The sequence below is a fragment of the Lichenostomus cassidix genome, chromosome 24, assembly GCF_008360975.1.
Source record: "Lichenostomus cassidix isolate B80296 chromosome 24, HeHo_3.0, whole genome shotgun sequence".
Taxonomy (NCBI): Eukaryota; Metazoa; Chordata; class Aves; order Passeriformes; family Meliphagidae; genus Lichenostomus; species Lichenostomus cassidix.
The window spans coordinates 6,345,804-6,367,801 of NC_139504.1; the positions used below are offsets into that span (position 1 = coordinate 6,345,804).

The following is a 21,998-nucleotide window of genomic DNA, read 5'->3' on the forward strand; positions in this document are numbered from 1 at the left end:
CATGTAGGCAGGTGGCTGTCCTCGTGGCCGAGCTGACATTTATTTACAAACCTGGGATTTGTATTGGAGTGTTTCAAACCTTCCCTACTTTGAATGTTTCCTCTAGAGCTTGGTAGGTTTCAAACAAGAAGTGAAGTTAGAATAAAAGAACGGCTTTGGCTTCTGCAGTGAGTTATTGCCGAGGCTGCTCAGAGGTGGGCGATTTGTGTCTGTGTGGGTAACTTGCTTATCAGAGAACATTTTGTTGATGTTTGTTTGAAAGACAAACCAAAAACCCTCTGAGCCAGAGTGAAGCTCTTGTCCCTGGGATTTTGAGTAAGATAACAGGTATAATGTGGATTGTGACTCAGTCTCGAGGCACAGCACCAGTATGGTGCCCATAGTAACGTGGTGTGTCCTTGTGCCTCCACAAGGCTCTGCCAATTTGGGGTAAATGATTGCAAACTTGCAATTTCCCTAGGGAAAATAGCTGGTGCAAGGTTCAGGGAACCAGTGCTTCCCATCCTGCAAGCCAGCACTCCAAATGTTCTGCTCAGCAGTGCCAGGACAGATTCCTGGGCTCACCACACGTGGTTCCACACTGTCGGGCAGTTTGCAGTTGAGAGTGACAAGTTTAATTCCTTGTATTGCGTTTCAGATGGAAAGGCAGAGTATGGCAGATGAATTTCCTTCTTTTCTGATTCCCTCCCCCCGTTTGATTGCGCTATTGTTTCTTTGGGCACATTAAAATAGAATTTGACTGGAGTCGTTATCCGCTGTCCCCGTGCTGCCGCGTGTAATCCGCTTGCAGAGCCCTCCGCTTTGTGCAGTGGCGTTTGCTAATGAGCAGAATGTAATTCGTTTTTTTGGGAAATTACATGAAACAGCAAACCCATAAAACCTTCAGATTCAAGATGGCTTGTTTTGTTCTCACAACCAGCCCAAACTCCTAAGCCGTTCATCACCCTGCGTGGCTGCCGCAGGGTATCCACAGTGAGGATTCAGCCCCAGTTGGAGAAGAACCTGTTGTGCTCCACAATCCATTCCCATACACACTGCTTACATCCCTGTGTTCTGGCTGAGAGCAGGACGAGCTGCTCCCAAATTAACTACAGGCAGTAGGAAAAGGAAATTTTGCTGGTTGAAGTCACCTGCCTCATGGTGGGTGTTGAGCATATGGTGTCTATGTCAAAGCATTTTTCCACAAAACTTGAGTGTTTTATCTCATCGGCTGAGCTTAATGCATTCCATTCACAGGATGGTTCTCCCAGGGTAATGACTGCAAGGCACAGCCTGGGGAGGTGAGCTGAGGGTGGAGTGCTGCTCACAGGGTGCTGGATGGAGCTCAGCCCTGGGCGAGTTGTTGGTGTGACTTTGGAGGTGGAACCCAGTGAGTGTCTGACGGCAGTGATTGATGACACCCCTGCTCCAGAGTAGCTGCCTGCCTGCAAACCCTTCAGCAGCACACAGCCCTGGCAGGTTTAGCAAAAAAAATAATCCCCAACCCAAAAGCACCTTCGCTACAGGATCTGCCCAAGTGGCTCCTCAGCAAAAACCCTTTTAATGTTTATAAACCGCTTTTAAAAGCCAGCCTGAGCCAGACTGTCATTTCAGTGCCTTGCTAGAAAAATACCCATGAGGAATTTTCCGTCATTTGTTGCTCCAAAATGTGGTGTGTCATCCAGTTCGGTGACAGCAGCGTTTACTGGAAAGCCAGGGTTGCTGGGGCTTAAGGAGGGAGGTTCTGGACAGACTGTGCCCTGAGCTAGAGCAGGTTTTGTAAAGGGGTTTTAAATGCAAGTGATTAAAGGGAGGATTTCTCTTGCTCTCGGGTGCAAATGCAGCTCCTGATTAAAAGTCAACTGCTGAAATCTTAAATTTTCACAACGGCACTGCTGAGTTATTTATTGTGGAGCATTTCCATTGAAAATGAGCCTTGTTTTAAATATCCTACCCTTGATGTGCTGAGTGTGAGGGGGCCAGGCTTGCAGTTCGTGAAAACTTGGCAAAAACAAGCAGATCTCTTCAAACTGTTGGGGTTTGAGAAGAGAACTGTGAAGAATGTGTCTAATTGAAACTGTTCTTTCAAGAAATGCTAAGCAAATGTCTGGTAGATTTTCAGCTGCTGTTGGCAACATCTGTAAAAGGTCTCATGTCTCCTGTGACATGGCAGCAGGAGGGTTGGAGGCTGCCTGGCTTTGATGGTTGGAGTGTATTTTTATTTGAAATGTGCTTACTGTATGTACAAATAGAAAGGAGGGAGGTTGTTTGTGTCTGATCTGCTGTTCCACCTGCAGCAGTGCTCAGTGCCAGCTTCGTGCTGGGTGACTGAGCTCCTTGGCCTGGGGAGTCACCAGCCCTGCTCTGCCCAGCTGCTCCCTCCTGGGCGTAAGAGAGTGGGTTTGCCCAAAATTTCAGAAAAAAAGTGGTGTACCAGATTTTTCTGGGGGCTCCCTGTGTCGCCCAGGTTTGTGCCCAGGAGGACAGGGAAGAGCAGGACGTGGGTGGATAGCTGGGTTTGGGCTATGAGCAGTGCTCCCCACCCCAAATCCCTTCCATGTGCCCACCCTGGGCTCCTCAGGGTGTTCCAGAGAGCTCTGCAGTGCTTTGGGTGGCACTGAGGGGGTGTTGGCAGCTTGGCACCTTGAGGAACTTTGTCACTGGTCACTGCAGACCATCTAATCCTGGCTAAAAGCAGTAAAGCCACCATGGGGCCAGGCGTGGCGAGAGCCTGCAGGGGTTTGAGGTGCTTTGTAATCCTGGGCACATCAAGAAGGAGAGGCTTTATTTAATTCTAATAATGGCAGAGATAATGTTGGCTTTGTGATAGTCCTGGGCACAGCTGTTCCGCAATATCCACGGCGGCGCATGCTGTGAATGGCTAGCAAGGTATCGAACCCCCAGGATGTTTTCTTTGCTTTTCAGTGCCTGGATGGATTGCACTGGTTTATTGGAAGAGCGCTGACTTTGTGCTTGCAGTAATTAATTCGCTTTTCCGGGCTGGGGGAAGGTTGGCTATAATTTCCTGCATTCTTTTATCATAAGGCCAAAGGAGAAGCTCAGAATAGCGAGCAGAGAGGAACGCTGCATACATGCATTTTAAATTTAGTTTCAAGCAGTTAAGAAGACGGATTTTTGGTGGAGTGGCCTCTCTGTATTTGCAGTTTTCAAACAAGGTGACCTGGGGGATCAGTGCTGGATGTAGTGTCCATTTCCAAAATCCCTGGCTGTACTGCTCACTCCATCTCACCTGAAAATCCATACTGCCTTCAGGGCACTGCAGTGGGCTGGAGATGAGGAGTTTGTTTCCCTGCTGCTAGGTCTGACACTGCCTGTGGACAGGAGGAGGGTTGTTGAGGGGGAGTGCAGGTGTGTGCTGTCCAAAATCCATTTATCTCTGAGCTTGGAAATGTGGTGGATGAGCAGCACAGTGTCCTCCTGCTCTCCCCCTGACCCTAAGGACATCCCTGTGCAGGCTGCCAGCGAGGGCTTCCCACAGGCATGAGAGAGCATGGGAGATGGAAAATACTTGCTTGACAACAAGAAGGGGAAAAAAAAAAAAGGCGGGGTGGGGGGGAGGAAGAATGAATTTCTTGGGTATTTTCACTGATTTTGAGGGGGTTTCCATAGGACAGCAAGCCCTGTGTGGCTCTCTCGTGTCTGGTATCACCTTTGCTTTGTAGCCACTGCTGTTCCCAGCACATGTCCCATTGGAATGGTTGTCTACAGACAAGCAATGAGGGAAAACATGTCAGGTAAAGGGCTGGGGTGGGAATTGTGGCCAAACCCCGACTGTAACATGTCCACGTTTCCAGAGGGAGCTGCAGAGTTTCCCATGGCTGCTCCAATGGTCACTGGCTGCCATCTGACCCCAGCAGCATCACACAGCCCCGTGCTGGGACAGCCTGGGATGGCTCTGGGAGGGTCTGGGTGTGGAGCAGGAGATGGTTGGGGATCCATGGGTGGCTGCAGTGCTTCCCTGCTCTGCTCCCCAAAGCCCTGCGCTCCTGTTGCCTTGCCAACACGGTGCAAGGAGATGTCGGAGCAGAGAGGCTGCGGCACAAACACAGTGCAGGGGGCTCGGGGAGAGGAGGAGGAGGAGGAGGAAGAGAGGGAGGAGGAGAGAACCTCACCGCCCAAAAACACCCCTCTGCACCACGGCAGGGAGGGAGAATTAATAACACTTGCGGAGGCATTCAGCGTTCACTCCTTGCTACTTCTGAGATTGTACAACAGCATAATTTTTTAATGACGGGTAATGATGAAACATCAATTTCAAATCTGTTTTTCTGCCTGGTGCCTGAAGCTGCAGCGTCAGGCTCGGTGCAGGCACAGGCACCCGGGTGCCCAGATCCCTATTGATGGAGCCAGTGCCTGCTGGTGTTTGCCGGGTGGATATCAAGGAGGAGCAGTAAATTGAAAATTGCTTCTAAATGGGCTCAGTTTGACTGTTTTAATGCTTCTCGGGAGAGCACAAGAAATGTTGAGATTTTAAAATAGAAGCGGCACGGCGGTGCCTGGTGATGTGCACTGCTGGTGTTTGTCTTTCTTTACAGCTCGTGTCCCTTTGGTGGCAGCTCAGGTGCCTCACCTGAAAGCAGGAATCAAGTGCCATTCATCTCAGCCTTCCCACCTGCAGAACACTGTGCTGCAGGGCTGTGGGGACAGCTGTGAGTCTGCTGGGCAGCCCAGTGGTGCTGTGACAGGGACACTGTCCCCAGAGAGGAGCAGTAGCACTGTCCTGCCCCACCATAAATCCCCTCAGCCGTGGGCTTTGGCATCACCTTGTGCTCCCTTTTACCTGAGGCTGCCTTTGGGGCTCTCCAGGACTCCCTTCCCAGCACTGGTGCACGATGGCTACATGCCACCCATCCTGCCACATGTGGGAATGTGGCAAAAAATTAACACTTCAGCCCAAAAGATGAAAATATGGAATAGGAAGGCTTTTCCTGCTGCAGCTCTCCCTCCGAGCAGACGCTTCAAAGGCAGCAGCGAATGGAAGTCACTTGCTGGAGCTGTCTCATTCTTTCTCGAGGCAGTGTTTTGATAAATGTTGATGAGTTTCACTGTAAAACTAAATGACATTTATAGCACGATGTATGCTTTACCCATTGCTTAATTATACCTAATGGTGTTGGATGGAAAAGGCATTTACCATTTTACTTTTGTTTAAAATGACAATCTAAACCTCAAAGCCTGTGGGGTTTTGTAGAATGATGACGATTTAATTAAGAACTAAATACAATCTAATTTTAAAAGGCAATTGCAACTTTAAGAAATAAGTGATAAAATTTACAAAGAGCTTGCTGAGAGAGGAGTGCCTGCTTGGTGTGCCTGCTGTGGGATGGATTGGGCACCCAAGGGGGTGTGGGTGCAGATTTGAGGAAGGTGGGATGAGAACCATATCCAGCCTGGTTTTCTCTCTCATCATTACTGTATTTTTTTGGTCATACGCTTTAGAGTGCTGTTGCTGCACCTGCAGAGGCAGTGAGAGAGATTGGGGCAATGCAGTTTATAGACCCAAGGGTTTATTTTCGTGTGCAGAACACGGTTTCTCTTCCCTTCCTCCCAGCTCTGCCTTTGTCCTGGCAGCCAGCAAAGAGAACAGAGTCTCTATTGAAAACAAGGCGTGAGGAATGAGCGTGGATCAGGCAGGCTGCATCTTTAAAAATAAACACTGGAGCAGAGCTTTGTGCCTTCCACTCAGCTGGCAAAGCACTGACAGCAGGCAGGAATGTGTTCAGGAGCATCTGCCCTTTCTCTTCTTTTCATGGGTTTAGTCAAAACAAATCCCATAGATGAAGGGGAAAAAAACCACCAAAAAGCATTTTATTTCCCCCAGCCTGGACAAGCCACTGGGTGGAGGCTGAGGAGGGATGAGCAGGATCTGCAGTGAGGAGATTAATGTTTCAAGACATTAGCACTGGTCCTATACTAACATTTATAAATCCGACGGGTGGCAGATTGAGGGCTGATTCCACGTTTTTTCTTCCTCGTCTGTAAAATAATAAATATGGTAAAATAGCTCTCAGAGCTGCCTTTATCGCGGGGATGAATCAGGACAGTTGGTGTTGCAAGAGACTTAAAACTTACAAATATGTTGCCCTTTAGGTGAGCATTCATCATTATGTCTGATCTGGGATCTAGACAAAAGGCTTCTCTTATACCTTTTTATCCTTCCTGGGAAGTAAAAATGGGAAGGAGTCCTCACTTTGATCGTAATGTTGCTGCTGAGATTCTTTCACCCATTTTTGGGGCAGTGTCTGTCGCTGATGGGGGTCTTGTTCTTGGAGGAAAGATCTTGTCTCTGGTCTCCAAAAAAAATGCAAAAGAAAGGGAGGAAAAGATCCCTAAAGACAGTGTCCTTCCTCATGTCACAGTGTCCCTGCAGGTGATGGGTGGACAGGGAGATGACCGTGGGGACAACAGGGCTCCGAAATCCAGGACTGTGACATTCACGTCTGCACTCCCACCCAGGGAGATGAGGAGTGGACAGATAACACCTGTGAGCAAAGCCACTGCAAAAAAGGCTGGGAATTCATGGGAAGCAAGAATTAACTTTCCTCCCCTGGTGGCAAACTGGGAATTAACTTCAAAGGGCAGCAGAAACTCAGCTTAATCCGTGGAGGGGGGCTTGTCCTTGTTCAGTGTTCAATGAGCTGGCAGTGAGTGGGTCACTCCCATTGGTTATTCCAGCTGGTAGATGTTTCGCCTTCTGCTGTTACATCACTGTAAACTTCTGGGATAACAGCTGGGCAGGTGTTTTATGGAAGGCTTATGGAGTCATTCCTGTGTATAACATGGTAAGGACAGTGCTGGGATTTAAGTCTGGCTGTGTGCTGAACCAAAGGATGGGAATAGGCCAGGATACCCCGAGAAAACATGGTATTCCAGTGTATTCTTTGTTGGTCCTTTGCTTCGAGGACATTTTCCACAGGTTTGCGCATTTGTTATTAATTTTGTCATTTATTCCTTCCTTATTTCAGTGGTGAACTAAAGATTTCAGACTTAAATATGCAGGCAGTTGAAAGGAGGTCCTTTTTATAGGAAGAGACCAGGCTGATGTTGATCAGAATTCATCGTGGGTGCTGTATGGAAATACAGATTTCTTGGGTTTAAAAGAGATTATTAAGCCGCACGTTGTGACAGATGCTACTGACAGTAAAAAATAAAAAGGATGTGAAAAAGTCTGCAAGAAATGGGTTACAGGTATGGATATAAGACATATCTGCTCATTAGAGTAAAATGAAACCCATCATCTGACTTGAAACAGGATTCCTTGTTACTGGAAGCCCCGTGGCTCTGACTAATGGGAATCTGTTCTGGGGTGCACCTGGGGCAGGTGCCGTCGGATCTGGGAATTGAGAGTGTGCCAAAGCAGACCTTAGCAGTGGCATCATCCCAGAGGGCTTGCAGGGGACAGAGAGCATCTGGGGCTGAGGGGTTGCAATGGTGGGGTCAGTGGAAAGGCTGCTGCTGCTGGACAGTGCCGTGGGACTGTTCCCCCATTGTGTCCCTTGTCCAGTCCCCAGGTGACACACCCAGCACAGATATGCACTGAGGGGAGATGGACAGAGAGCAGATGGGGAGCTCCTGCACAGATCCATGTGCCAGCTCGGGGTGTGAGCAGTGCTGTGCTCACTGCGAGGCAGGTGGCAGCTGCTGGACACCGCAGGGCAAAACCAGAGGTGACAATGATGGTGACAAACCTGCAAACATGTAAATTCTCTCCTCCTGCACTCAGGATTTGGCAGGGGCTGCTGTAGCTTTACCCTCGTGGCAGAGACAGAAAGGAGTGTGAGGCAGCAGGTGTTGTTCTGGTCAGGGAAATGCACTGAACATGCTCTTTGATTTTGAGAACCGAATGTTTCATCTGTGCTTCCTCCTCTTACCTGCAGCGCCGACCTCCTCATCAGGGTTCAGCTCCCTGTGGAGCAAGTCAAGGCAGGGAAAGGAAATCCCACCTGTGTTTGAAACTCGGGTTTAATCAAGGTCTCCTTCCTTGGATCTGGGCTGTGGGTGTCCTTGGTAGCAATGTAGCTGGAAGATAAATGCAGATAAGGAATTCTGTATTATGGCTCCATTAATAATAGACATGTGTTGATCCTAACTGAGTGTTATTTAAACACAGTGAATGGAGGCAGCAGCCTGCTGGGACTGTCTCATGTTGTCAAACCTTCTCCCTTGCTGATGCTGCTTCCAAGCAGTGCTGGGGCATGGCAGCAGTGGATTTAGGTGGTGTCCTTGGTGGGTGTTGGCTGGCAGTAACAGCTGACTGTCAGGGGAACACGAGGGAAGGGTTCCTGACTGTATTTCTGGTGAGGGCCACTCAGCTTTGCCCTTTCCTACCCTTTTGCTCTTCCTGACTTCTGCCCTTCAATGTCCCCCAAAAGCCTTCTCAGATCCTCCCACAGAAGATCTTCTGTCTCCCTGGTGCAGCCGAGCAGCTTCTCACACCAGTGTCCTTGGGGGACGCTTGGATAAACCTGTGACCTTATGGGAGAAGCACAGTCTTTAGCAAGTGACCTTTTACTGTCTAGCCAATGGACCATCAGCTTCTGGAACCAAAGCGAGAGATCAGCTGCTTCTGTTTCTTAGAAACATATTAGAAATGTGGAATAAAAACCTGAGATGTGCAGAGCAGCAGACCTCTGCTGCCATTCCGAATTCTCCCTGCCTGGGCTCCCAGTGCCACGTTTGCTGAGTCCCTCTGGTCAGTGACAGAGCAGATGGATATTGATCCTCGGTGTCCGCCAGCAGTAACCTTTGAAGGGACAGGCGACGTATGGCCAGGGAGTTTGATCTATCAATATCTGGGTAATAGAAAGACAAGGGTGACATCTAATCCCAGCACAGGTGACAGATCATAAATCTGCGCAGACAGGGCGATTGGCGGCAACAGGAGTGTGAAGGGAGGGTGAAGGAACTGCTTCAGTCTGAACACCCTTTGGCCAGAGGTGCGGAGGTTTTCATGGCAGGAAACTAAGAATTTTGCTCCTAACATCCAAAGAAATATTTTAATTTGGTCGTAACACAGGATTTTTTGTCGTTGTACCATTTTGGTTTCAACCAGTGGAAAGAATTCCCTGATGCCATTGCATCACACAGATATTCACTATGTTTAAAGTCACTGCAGCCTCCAGTGTAATTTCGGAGCTATTGTCATCTTTTATTCTTACTCTTTAAGCCAGAAAAGCCATAAAGGTGGCAATGGCATTTTTTTTCCTCCACAAATTTAATATCTGTGCACAACTCGCTTGAATTTGCCGTATATTTCTCTGAAGTGGCTGTTTCATAGCGTAAACTTGCTCCTCACAATAAGTAATTTTTAGCACCATCTTGCACGTTGTCTCTGAGCGTGGAGAGTAATTCAGGGGAGGTGTGACTGTGAGCGGGGAGAGGAGAGGAGCTGCAGAAAGGTGCCGAAAGTGCTCACTCGCGAAAATATGTGCTGAGAAGGAGGGGAAAGAGGTCCCTGTGGCTGCTGGGGCTGAGCACAGTGACAAGGGATGAGATCCTGGCACTGAGGATGCTGAGTGGGTCTGTCCCTGCAGACAGCGTCAGGGAGACTCAAGGAAATCAACATTTTGGGAACAGCTTCTGTGAATACTAATTCCTCCCAGCCCTCCTTTTTTTCCCCTCCTAAATGGGAGCAGGGGATCCCAAACCTGGCACAGCGAAGTTTGTCTGCCAGCAGTGCCCTTCCTCAGAGCAGTTCTCGTAAACCTGGCTGCGGCATAAAGAAAGGAAAACATGCATTAAATCTGAGAGTAAAAATCCGAGTACCAGGTGAGCATTACCATATCAATTTGCTGTAGTCTCTGCCTCAGAGGGAGATGTGGAGCTGCCACACCCCATTCCCTTTCTCTGCCCAGTTTGGCTCAGCTGCATCTTGCTGGAAAGTCACTGTTCCTCTTGGTGCTCAGCAAATAAGGATTTTCATGGGCAAGACTCCCCAGTGCTGTATTGCAGCTGACAGACCTGCACAGAACTAACCCAAAAGGGAGATTTTTCTAGAATTCTATTTGTTTGCCAGCATCACTTTTTTTTTGAAGTGTTCTATGCCTGAGAGTTGGAGCTGCTGAGTCTGTTGCTGGCCATGGAGAAGATGCTGAAGAGGGAATAAGAGCTACTTGAATGCAGGAAAATCTCAGAGAGGCTTGACTTGGGGTCACAAAGCTGGTAATTACATCTTATTAGAAGAGAAAGTTGCTGTTTCAAAAGGTTAGTTGTGAATCTTGATAGAAAACAACATTTTCCTCTGGGGGTGAGGGTTGCACAGAGAGAAGAATTACTCAGAAGTGCCACGTGTGGCTCCAGGCTCAGTGGCCTTGCAGGTTTCCCTTAGGGACTGTATGAGTGGAAGGAGCAGTGGCTGCCTCCTCTCTGCCCTCCCTGCACCCCAGCCTTCACAGTAACCTTCATGTAAGTGGATGAGAGCACCTCTGTGCTTCAGACACCTCTGCAGGAAGCCAGGCTGGCTTATTGGGGTTGTTAGGAGCATTGCATTCCGACCTGATCCATTTCCTCCAGCTGCAGCTCTGCCCACGTGCAGGAGAGCCACGTGTGTGTTTTGTGGGCAGCCTGGCCCCAGTTGTTGCCATTCTCTCACCCATGAAAAGATGCCATGAAATTAACTCCATCAGCAGCAATTGCCTTTCCTCGCCAGCATAATCAGCATGGATTGTCCCTTCTTTTCCAAAGTTCAAGTGTGACAAGTGCAGCTTTTTAAAACAGTCACTCAAGACTTGGAGCCCAGATGCACAGAGCTCCAGCAGCTTCTCCCAGCACTGCCTTGGCAGTTCTTCTTTCCCTCCTAGAAGCAAATCTTGCAGGGTAGTTAAATGGCCATTGGGTTCCTTCCTTTTTCCTGTATCTGAACCAAGAGTCTCTTTGGTTCTCGTTCTCTTCCCAAGAAGCTGATTGTGATGTTTGTGTTAAAGGGAAGAGATGAAGCTCTCAGTGATGGATGAGAGAGCAGAGGAGCTGCTCAGCTCAGGGGAGAGAAGGAACACAAAGGAGACAAAGCTTCTGAGGGAGGTGGATGCTCAATGTTTATAAACCCACTTGTCTCAGCTCTAGATGGTTCTTTAACCACCACATTCCTTTCAGGTACTTGAAACTGATAGATGAATGTTGACATTTAAATTGTGTTAATTCTGGGGATGGAGCATTGTGTTGCTTTCCTCCTCGAGCATGTGAACAGACAGTTTGTGTATCTGTGCAAGTTGTTTCTTCTGACTCAATCTATTAAGAGGAATTTTGTTTAGGTTTACGGGCTTACATAGTTCAGGTGTAATGAAAACCCCTCTTCCTTGGAAAGCGTTTGTGTCGGGATCCTGCCGGCTGAGCCAGCAGTGCTTCAGCTCACGCTGGGGCACCTGTGGTTAGAAATTCCATAGAAATTGAAAAATCATGCTCCCCAGCACGTATTTTAATCTTTCCCTCTTCTCTCCCTGACGCTTCCCTCTAGCCCAGTGTCCTACAAGCGGAGAAAGAATTGATTTTAAATGTGACCGCTGCATATGAGCCAAGGTCCCTGGGCTGTGTCCAGCTAAGGGGAACTTGTTTGAAACACAATTTACTCGTCTGTGTCTGTCTGCAGCCTTAAGAGCAGAGACTGCAGCGGTCTAAGGCAGGAAGACAAGTGCAGAAATTAATTGTACAGGTTGCAGCCAAAGCATCCCTCAAGCATTGTGTCCCCCCCTCACTCCCCCTTCCAGTAAGTATAAAACACAGTGTCGTTTTTCACCTTGCAAGGGGAGATTCAGTAAATGAGGCTGGAGAATTGCTTTGGGTAATGAAGGAAGCACACATGGCATTTTCCCTCCCCCAGCACTGCAGACACCCATTTTGGTGTTTCCCTTGCTTGTTAACACTGCTGTGTATGCTGCCTGTAGCTCACCCTGGAGACCCCCAGAAAGTGGCTTCTCTTCTGTTCCTGTTCTACTCCCTCTGGAGCAATGCCTTGTACTCCAGGTCAAGATTTTCAGGACTCCAAGTCCCGCCCTGGAGTCTGTCTGTCCTGGAGTCTGTCTGTCCTGGAGTCTGTCTGTCCAGAGCATCACACACTGGGATGAGGATTTGTCCCTTGTTTTGGAGTCCCAACAGGAAGCTTTGCTCTGATACATGGACACCATGCTGTCATAGTCCCTTCACTTGTAATAGATGAAAATCTGTCCCATATCATTCTGTTTGGGCTTTCACTGGATCTGTTTGTGCTCTGACCCCACAAAGCATTGCCAGGGGATTTAACATTGGTTCTCAACAGTAAATTTCCTTTGCTTTTCTCAGCTCCTGAGATTCCATGTTGGGTCCATAAATTTCATCTCCCCTCCCCAACCTGCCCTTTTCTGTTCCAAAATATTGTCATGCTGTGTATGTATTCAATGCTCCTTAAAATACATATACACTGACAGGAAACATTTACTGAAAAACTTCTCCAAGCTCTGACAATGCGGATGGGTCTAAAGAGTTCTTGCTTTGTGTTGCATTTTTATTTAATTTAGGGTTTGTAATTGGTGCTGCTCATGGAAATAGCTTTCATGCCTTGGTAAGCAGGAGCAGATAGGAATAGATACCCCAAAAAGTGGAGGGGTGCCTGTGGTGGAGCACGTTTGGGTCAGCAGAGCAGACGGCAGCTGATCAGACTCCCTTTGATTCAGAACAAAGAGGCAAAGCCCAGGAGGCTGCGGCTGCTCCGAGCCGTGGAGGGCTCAGCGTGTCCTCATGTGCTCCCTGCCCGTCATTAACCCGGATAAAAGCCTTGTTCAGAGGGATCTGGTGCAGCCCAGACCGAGGTGCTGCACTCTGCAGCCATCCATCGGCAGGTTTAATGCAGCAGCATCCCGGCGTGAAAAGCTTCAGTGGCTTGAACTTCAAATAATTTATTTCTAAATTACTTCTACTGTAATTCTTATTAATTCAAATAGTCTTCTAAGCTGATGTAAAATTCAGTAAACGCAAGGAACAGTTTAATGAATTGAAAATAGGATTGAGTCTTTTAAAGTAAATGTAAAAAAATATGCTGGCAATAATTGCTTAGATGGAAATCGAATCTTAATAGCTTTGTTAATGATTTGTAGGGAATATTGCATTTATGAGAACATATCAAGCTGATCCTTGTGCAAGAACCTTGTTTTGAATGGGTTTGATAAAATTATTCCCCAGAAGCAGTTAGTAATGTTTAATATTTTTGCTTGAACCACTTGTGAGATGTTTGATTTCATTGATGCCAGGGCCTGGCTGTGGCTGTGCATGGCTGCTCTGTCACCTCCACGGCAGGATGTGGCACACACAGGGTAGGACACTGCACTGATGGCCTTTGGGGTCTGCAGAGGGGTTTGGGATTTGAGAATAGAATAATTTAGGTTGGAAAAGTCCTCTAAGATTATCAAGTCCAACCATTAACCCATCAATGCCAAAGCTGCCATTACCATGTGTCCCCAAGGTTCAAGAACAGCCTGTTAAGGGTGCTGGTAAGCTGGTGGGGTGGCTGGATGCTCACCTTCCCATCAGAGGGCTCTGAGCAGGACCAGGTTCATCCTGATGCACAGAATGTAGAGCAAGAGCCAGGCAGGTGTGTAGGACAGGCTCTTTGCCCCTCTTGCACAGGGCTTGGGGTTTGTGCTCCAATGCAGGTGTTACTGTTTGATAGGAAATTTTCTTGTTGCTCCTCAAAGTTCATCAATCTGGAGAATCAGAATCTATACTGAGAGGGCAGAAAAATGTGCCCAGACTTCAGCTCACTGCCCATCAGGCGTGGAGAGGAGTCTGATGGTTTATCAATCTTTCTCTTTCCAAACGATGCACCTTTTTGTCAAACATTAGTTTCCAAGGGATGTCAAATAATAAAGGCAAGTTGGAAAGAAAGAAAAATGAAGAAAATGCAGGGTGAGAGAAAAACTGGGGTTTAAATACCATTCCCAGATTTACTGTGTGCAAACTTTATCCTTATCCTGCATTTTTGGGTTTCTGGTGGCTAAGGCAGAAACTGACCACCCAGCCTGTGGCTGAGTGCCCAGGTGTCCTGGCTTCATTTGGAGCACAGCCAGTCAACATCTCAAAATTCTCCCACTTTGATTCCCAACAGTTATGGAGAAATTGAAATGCCAGGTGCTTTTCCCACTCCCATCCCCTGCATCCTTTGTGATGCTTCGTTTCATTAGGAGAAGAGTTTTTGGGATGATGACTTGTAAATGATTACAAGGCTCCCACAGCATAATTGCATGGGATCCTTTTTTTTCCCCTGGCTCTGGACATTAATAGCACCTACTGATTAGACAGAGTGAGTAACAACTGATTCCCTGAAGTCTCTCTGCTCTAGTCAAAGGATAAGTGCTTCTTACAGTGAGTTGTTCTTTCAAGGCAATTTAACAAGATTTGTCTGTTGGGAGAGGAGGGGAATTTTTGGTGTTTCTGTGTGTGGCAGTAGTCCTTTTTGGCTATTCCCATCATATCCTTTCCCATTGCTCCTCTGCCAGCTGGCTGTGGGACCCACAGTCAGTGGCTCACCAGCTGATATTCCTCCGTTGGTGGCAGTGGAGGTTTTCATTCCCAAATGAAACCCACAGGTGTCATTTCTGAGCTGGAGTCCCACCTTTGCTCTGTCTTGCAGGTGATGGTCAGAACTTGGTGACGGAGGATGTGACAGTGGTGGAGGGGGAAGTTGCCACCATCAGCTGCCGCGTCAAGAACAGCGATGACTCGGTGATCCAGCTCCTGAACCCCAACAGGCAGACCATCTATTTCAGAGATTTCAGGCGTAAGTTTGTGGCTCCTCATTGGGTTGTGACTCCTCCTGTGCCTCAGTTGCACTCAGAGCATGGCATTTGCCAAGATCTCTCCTGTTTATGCAATGCTGGGCAATTACAGTTCAGTTGCTTCTGTGGAGGGAGGTGAGACAGACAATCATCATCTTCTCCTTAATGGAAAACTTCACGGTCCCCTCTAAAATCCGGAGCATCTTACTTTGCAATAGGAATTGATTGTTGTAATTCAGGGTGAATTGCAATTGAGTGCCAAATATTTAGCTGACACAAACAAATTGAACGGGGCGACAGTGTTCTCAGAGGTAATCTCTTCAGACCAGAGACTGAAAATTTCAGGACAATCTGTGCTGCTTTGTACCCAAACTGAAATCTCTCAGCTCTTGCATGTCCAGTGGATAAGTCTGTCCTGTGGAGACAGTGCCATGGTGGCTGCAGTGAGACACTTTAAATGCTCACCTCGATGTGCTGCTGTCTGTAGGGATCTTTGGGATTGTGGTGTAGCAGGAAGGGGATGTTTCCTCTCTCCATGCAGTCACCCAGCTGTGCTTGCTCTGCAGCGCTGAAGGACAGCAGGTTCCAGCTGGTGAACTTCTCCAACAGCGAGCTCCGAGTGTCCCTGACGAACGTGTCCATCTCTGATGAAGGGAGGTACTTCTGCCAGCTCTACACCGACCCCCCCCAGGAGATCTACACCACCATCACCGTGCTTGGTAAGGACTGGATTGGTGCTTGCTGGGGGCTTTGGAGTCCCTGGACACACAGGGTCGGTGGGATGGCATTCCTTGTGGCACTGGGAGAGCTGCAGCCGCCTGGAGAGGGATTGGAAGCAGGAATTTGAGCACTGAATGCTGACAGCCAGGCATGTGTTGGCCACAGGACCAACGCCCTGGCAGTGACAGCCAGGCACGTGTGGCCATGGGACCAACGCACTGGCAGTGACAGCAGCTCCTCTGTTAGAGCAGTTCCTGCCGATTAGCAGCAGCTTTTAAGGCTCTATTAATGGGAGAACCTGAATCAGGCAGGGTGACTTAATGTAAGATCTCACTTGCTGATTAGCTTAAATCTGCCTTCTTTTGCTTAATGAGATTTGGGTCTTAGGTTTTTATACGTTGTTAAGTGATGTTTATAAGCAGTTTTACGCCAGCTATTACAGTTATCAACACCTTCAAAGTTTCTGTGCACTTTCCAGCGCTCACAGGCATGGGAAGCTCTTCCAGCTCCTGCCTCTAATCATATACAGGCAAAAACAGTTTGTTGGATTTAATTTCACTGCTGGCAGTGCTGAGAAGGTGTTTGAAATCAGAATACTCATTTCATTCACCTGTAAGCCAGCACCGCATGTCTTTCATGTGGGAGACATAATGCAGGTTTTTGTTGGGTTTTTTTAAACATGAATCGTGCTTCGGAATTGAGGGAAAAGTCTGTTTTCTTGTCTTGTACTTCAGTTGTTTTTGAGAAGCCTTTGTGGCACGGCCAGTGTGTGTGGTGCCTTTCCCCCACATCCATAAAGGAGGTGGTTTCTCGTCACCTTCATTGTGTACTCAGGTCAAACCTCAGCTCAGGGAGCAGGCAAGGGTGAGGGAGGTTTTTTATTAGAAGATGAAGCAGGGGACAGTTTGTTTTAGCACTTGCATGGAGAGATTGTGCACTGAGACACCAGGGATAGCTTGCCTTCCCTGTCTTTTCTATTATTGTCCCCATAATTAGGGGAACAAATGACCCAGGGCAGAGGAGTGGTTCTGTGTCAGTGTTGGCTGGTTCTCCCAGGAACTTGTTTCCCACCAAAAATCTCGTGGCCATCGCCCAGCCTTTGATATCAAAGACTGATTTTGCTGGTCTGCTTCGAGCGCTGTCAGCTCAGGAGAGCAGAGGGAGGTGTTGAGGTGTCTCCTTTGCAGCCAGCGTTCAGAGGGAGCTGCGCATTTGCTTCAGCACCTTCATGTCTTCTGTGACACGATATGTAGATTTATTCATGCTTAATTGGAACATGGGAAAGTCTCAAATATGTAGCCTGTTCTGTTCTTTTTAGAGAGAAGCCACAAGTGACTAATTAGTCCATTTGATCATCTGGATGGTATTTATACATATTTGTTCTTCATTAGCTCGAAGACCTGTGAGTCACATCTGAACTATGCAGTTGCTTAATCACATTGATCAGAGCAAAGTTGAGTTTCCTTTGGAAGTTCTGGGATTTTCTGAAGCCGTGACTCTGCCATAAGAGCTCTCGCTGTTCACTTTATCCTGAATTTTGCCTTGCTGCTGGTGCTTTCATGGAGAAAAGATTCCCTTGTTCCCATGTCTTAATTTTTAAGCTTGTTTGTCCCATTTCTGGACTGTGCTGCAGTGGTTGTTACCCCCTGAAGTCACAGCCTGTTTCTCAATATTACTGGATGATTTTTCATTGGGTACAGTCCTCCAGCTTTGTGTTTTGGGAGAGTCCTGATCAAGGGAAGATGTGTGCCTGGGCAGAGCAGATCTCCACCCCAAAGGCCATGGCACTTCAGGCGTGGTGCAGAGCCAGCTCCCTCCTCTCTCTGGAGTGGTTTTGGGGTGGTTTGTGGGGGTGCAGTGGGAGGCAGTGCTGTTCCCGAGGGATGGCGTTCCACTCCAGGCTTTTGTTCAGTGGCTTTTCGAGCCTCTTAAATGAGGTTGATGTTTGCTGGCCTGATTCCACACTCACGGCTGAGCCTTGGAGCTGAACAGCAGGAGAGAAAAATTGCCGTGGAGGTTAGAGGCTTGGTAAGTAATGCAGTGCCAAGTGTCAGCTTTTGTGTTTCCTCTCCTTGTCAGAGAAGTCAGGAAATGTGCGTGGAGTCAAGCTGGATTTTTAAATAGCAGCACAGACCCAAGTGGCGCAGGAGGCTGCGGCTCTCCCTGGAACGGTGCCTGCTTGGGAGAGAGAACAGAAAGTTACAACCCTGATAAGTAATAATTTGTGAGACTGCGGTGATTATTAGGTGGAGAGTGAAAGTGCTCACTCCAATTACTGCAAAACCACCTATCAAAGGGTTTGATTGATTGAAAGATCAAATAAATGCTGGTTGCTTGTTTCCTTCAGTAAGTTTTACAGGTTTTCCTCAAGGTTTTGTCTTGTGTTAGTGATCAAAAGATGGTTTTTTTCATCTGGTACGTGTTGCGTTGTGTTTCCCATTCCAGTTCCACCACGCAATTTGGTAATTGATATCCAGAAAGAAACTGCTGTGGAGGGAGAGGAGATCGAACTGAACTGCACTGCCATGGCCAGCAGACCAGCCACCACCATCAGATGGTTCAAAGGCAACAAGGAGCTAACTGGTAGATATGTCCTCTCAGTCCCTTGCTTTGTTCAGGGAGCTGAAGTGATTTATGTAATGCTGGGTGTTTGTTCTCTGCTGCCAGTTTAAGGGGAAAAAAAAGAAAAAAAGTAGAACAAGCTTCTTTGAGCACCAGCTGAGGAGCAAAGCACTGTGTGGGCAGACAGATTATTCCCTAACGCAGGGGGCTGAACTCCATTTGGTCCTCTGCCTACCTGCCAGCCTCGAGTGCTGGGTTCTGGAGTCCTGCTGTAACTGCAGGTGACCTTGAGGAGCCCAGAGCTGTGCACTGAATTCATTTCTGTGTGGCTTGTGTAGCTCTCTGCCCTGCTTTAGGTACGAGAGGGATCGTCTGCGCTTTGGGCTGTAAAGATTTGCAATTCACCTTCACGTCCAGCTCCCTTGTTTGTAGAGCGTTTTCCCCGTGTTCAGTTGAATATTCATCTAAGATGGGTTTCTCCGACTCCCTGAAGTCTGGTTGCTCCTGGTACTTGCACATTCAAGTCACTGACTCTGATTGCATGTGACACGCTGTTAGTTTAAGTCTGCATGTAGATGTGAGCTTGGTTGACAACACCTTTGTGCTTTACCCAGTCTGAGACACTGACGGACTCTCCGCAGAAGTCCAGACTCATTACTTCAAACCCACCCCCCTGCAAGGACAGGATAAAATCCTCTCTTTAAGCCCAACACTTCAGAGCATCTGAGCAGGCCACATGCTGGGAGGATGCTGATACAGGTGGGATGCAAACCTGCTGCCTGGCGAAGTGGTGCCCTGCTGAGTCCCAGTGCTGCGATGTGCAGGGAGTTAACAATCCCATTCTGGTTCCCTTCCCCATCCCAGTGGGTAGCAGGACAGTGTTTGTCCCTTTCTGCCTGACCTGTCCAAATTCTTGATTGAGTTTTCTAGCATTAGTAGTCAAATCCCAGCTTTGTGTTCTCTGGGAACAGTGCTGAACTTCGTGTAATACCAGCTCACCCTGCTCAGTCTTCAGATATTTTTTATAACAGAGTAGAGACTGAAACACTTAGCTGTGAGTTTGTGAATCATAGGAAATGTGGCTTTACCCATGGGAAAGCTTTTCCTCCAAATATCAAGGGGTGTCTGCACGTCTCACCTGTTTCACTCTCCTATATTATACAGCAATATTTGGTGTCTGGAGGAGCTCTGCTACAGAAGTTACTCTTAGCATTTTGCCTGTGAATTCTTAAATAAAAAGGCACAGATCAGAGTAGAGCTGTGCTGTCAGCGGGCACTTGCTGAGTTCCTGGAAAAATCCTTTTTCTCCTGTCTTGTCTCGTCTCGTTTTGTCTTGTCTTCTGCTCGTTTCCATCATCACATCCCTCTGGCAGCCAGTCCAGAGCTGGGCTCCCCTCCCTCAAATGGAGCACTGCCGAATGCTCCCGCCTATCGATACTACTTTTAATTAATTTAATCTGTTTAATCACTTTTGTAGCTAATTGTTGATTCAGGAGTGGGAGGGGATTTGTAGCTCATTGATTTAAGAGTATGGGGATTTGGGGATTGTTAATCATTGCAGTAACATCACGTGGATTTTAATTGACCAGAACCTGATAGAGAGGAGGATGGGATGGGTGTCCAAAGGGAAGGTGGACAGGAGGGAGGTGGCCTGGCTGCAGGGGTGCTCCATCCTGTCATCACTCAGCTCTCTCTGCTCGTGCCCAGGCAAGGTGGAGGTGGAGCAGTGGTCTGACATGTACACTGTGACCAGCCAGCTGCAGCTGAAGGTGGGGCGTGAGGACGATGGGGTTCCTGTCATCTGCCTGGTGGATCACCCTGCGGTCAAAGACTTGCAGACACAGCGTTACCTGGAAGTCATGTGTGAGTAGCAGAACCTTTCATTCTCTTAACATACAAAATTGTTTGCTTGGGAGTTCAGGAACCATTCACTACATGAGAAAATTCTAACGTCGATGAGGATTATACCCTGTTACATAGAAATCATAATCACAATGTAAGGTACCACTTCATGGGTGAGGCCACAGCTTTTCCAGCCCTCTGTGATACCATAAATACTTACCTTTGTTCTCTGATGAAATAACTCTCTCTATATAGAATTTGCATCAAAGATGTCTAGCTGGGCCTTTTAATTTTCAGAACAGATTAAATCTGAGTATTTTTCTTCTAGCAACCTTGTTATCTCTTTTAAAACTGCTTTTCTAGTCCCACTTCAAAGCAACTGGCTACCGTGGCGAGTTTACTGGCAAAAACTGGGTGCTGTGCAATAGAAGCCTGGTGTTGTGCACTGTGAACACAGAGCACCAACTGGTTTTGTACATCAGAGTGACTGGAGTTCTATGGAATCTGTAGTAGCAGCAGCACTGATTGAGGCCAACCTATTTCCTGTACTGCTCCTGACATGTTCACTGTTAATAATGCATCTCACTTCCCTTAGGAGCTGCTCCACTGTACATGACAGTAGCAAGCAGGTACCTGAAAATATCTGTGGTCCCAAGTGCACCTGGTGGAATCTTTGCAGCTGTGTACATTCATTCCTCTGTTCTGCAGCAGCTCCCAAAAGCAAAGTGGGATGAGCCCTACAGCGAGGCCATGTGCTTGGAAAACCAGGGCCTGAGATGATTCAAAGTCCTTGTTTTTGTAGGTTCCCTTCAACTACATCGCAGTGAAAGGAGAAAAGGAAGTTTTGTATTAATTTATTTCATCTGCTTCATTATGTAGTTTCATTATGAACATCTTGGTTACAATTCTCGTATCTCCGAAACTAGCGGGAAGTAATGTTCCTGTAATGAGGAAAACAGGAATGATCAGATACTGCCTAAATTGACAGATACGAGATTTCTTGCGACTGTGCTAATGTGTAATTCATTTATGCAAACTTAATGTCCATTAACATTTCTTGTAGAGCTCCATTAGCTTTAATAATACATTAGCACCTTTGTGAGGCTTGATCAAATACTTAACGGGGAAGAGCAAAAAATCCCATCTACCCTGTTGTGTGAGGGGATTGGAGCTCCCTGGGTTGAAAGGGCATCTGACAACCTTGAGGTTTCCTTTCAGAAATCTCTCTGGAATCCTGGTGATTTGGTGGAATAGGAGAGGGCCATGCTTTCGGGTAAAAAAAGTTAACATATTTTTTCTTCTTCCTCAAATAAATGCCTCCTTGTCCACTTTGGTTTGCAGCCTTAGGGGTTGCCCATGCAGTGAGGGCAAAGCACCCCTAAAGCACAGTTCTTTGTTCAGCTCCTGCACTGGAGGCACTGATGCATTCTATGCACAGTTTTCTGCCCTTATTGCTGATTTTAGCCTCCCCTTGGGCTGTTCCAGAGCTGCTTGTGGGAATGAGGCACAGAAAGGAAAGGGGGATGAGCGGAAGAATGGACTTCAGACTGGTTTGGTTTTATGTTCTGGTTAAACTCTGAGCTTGTTAAAAGTAATTATGTTCCAATGCAGGGACTTGACCCTGTTAGCCCAGACTGCTCCTTGGCTGGGCAGCAGCAGATGGCCAGAGAGGAGCCCCAAGCCCAAGAACGTGTCCTGTGTAGTGACCTTGTGGCTCCAGGACTCGATGGGCTGGAGCATGGCCAGACACCTGCATTTCATACCTGCTGCAGGGCTTTAGCCTAAAGAAAAGGTAATTTCAGAGCAAACTCTTAGCCTTGAGCTTCTCCTGTCTCAAGATGATGATTTGTTGGCCAGTGGAAGAGCATGGGCAGGAGGAAGAGCCTATTGTCCTTGCACATAGGTGTGTCCATCAGTGCTTCCATGGGAGGAACTGTGGCTCCTGCCACCAGGCCTGACTGATGCCTCCTCAGTTGCTTTCTGGATGTGGAATGTGCAGGTTCAGCAGAGGACACTTCTCCAGCTGCTCTCCGGGGTGTTTCCTTGCAGCCACTCAGCTGCTGGGTCTCCACTGCAGGTGTTGCTGCTTTCCTTGCAGCAGGTTGGTTACCTGGGCTGTGTGTTCCACTCTCT

At 47.8% G+C, this 21,998-nt stretch overlaps 1 protein-coding gene across 7 annotated transcripts in view; it reads left to right on the forward strand.

Moving 5' to 3' along the window:
* CADM1 (cell adhesion molecule 1) overlaps positions 1-21,998 on the forward strand; it is a 131,344-nt gene that overhangs the window by 72,716 nt on the left and 36,630 nt on the right. For all 7 annotated transcript variants that reach the window (XM_085081913.1, XM_085081915.1, XM_085081914.1 and 4 more), the window contains exons 2-5: positions 14,597-14,743; positions 15,308-15,460; positions 17,907-18,044; positions 19,731-19,886. In XM_085081913.1, the coding sequence (XP_084938039.1) occupies positions 14,597-14,743; positions 15,308-15,460; positions 17,907-18,044; positions 19,731-19,886 (594 nt within the window). The remainder of the gene's footprint in view (positions 1-14,596; positions 14,744-15,307; positions 15,461-17,906; positions 18,045-19,730; positions 19,887-21,998) is intronic.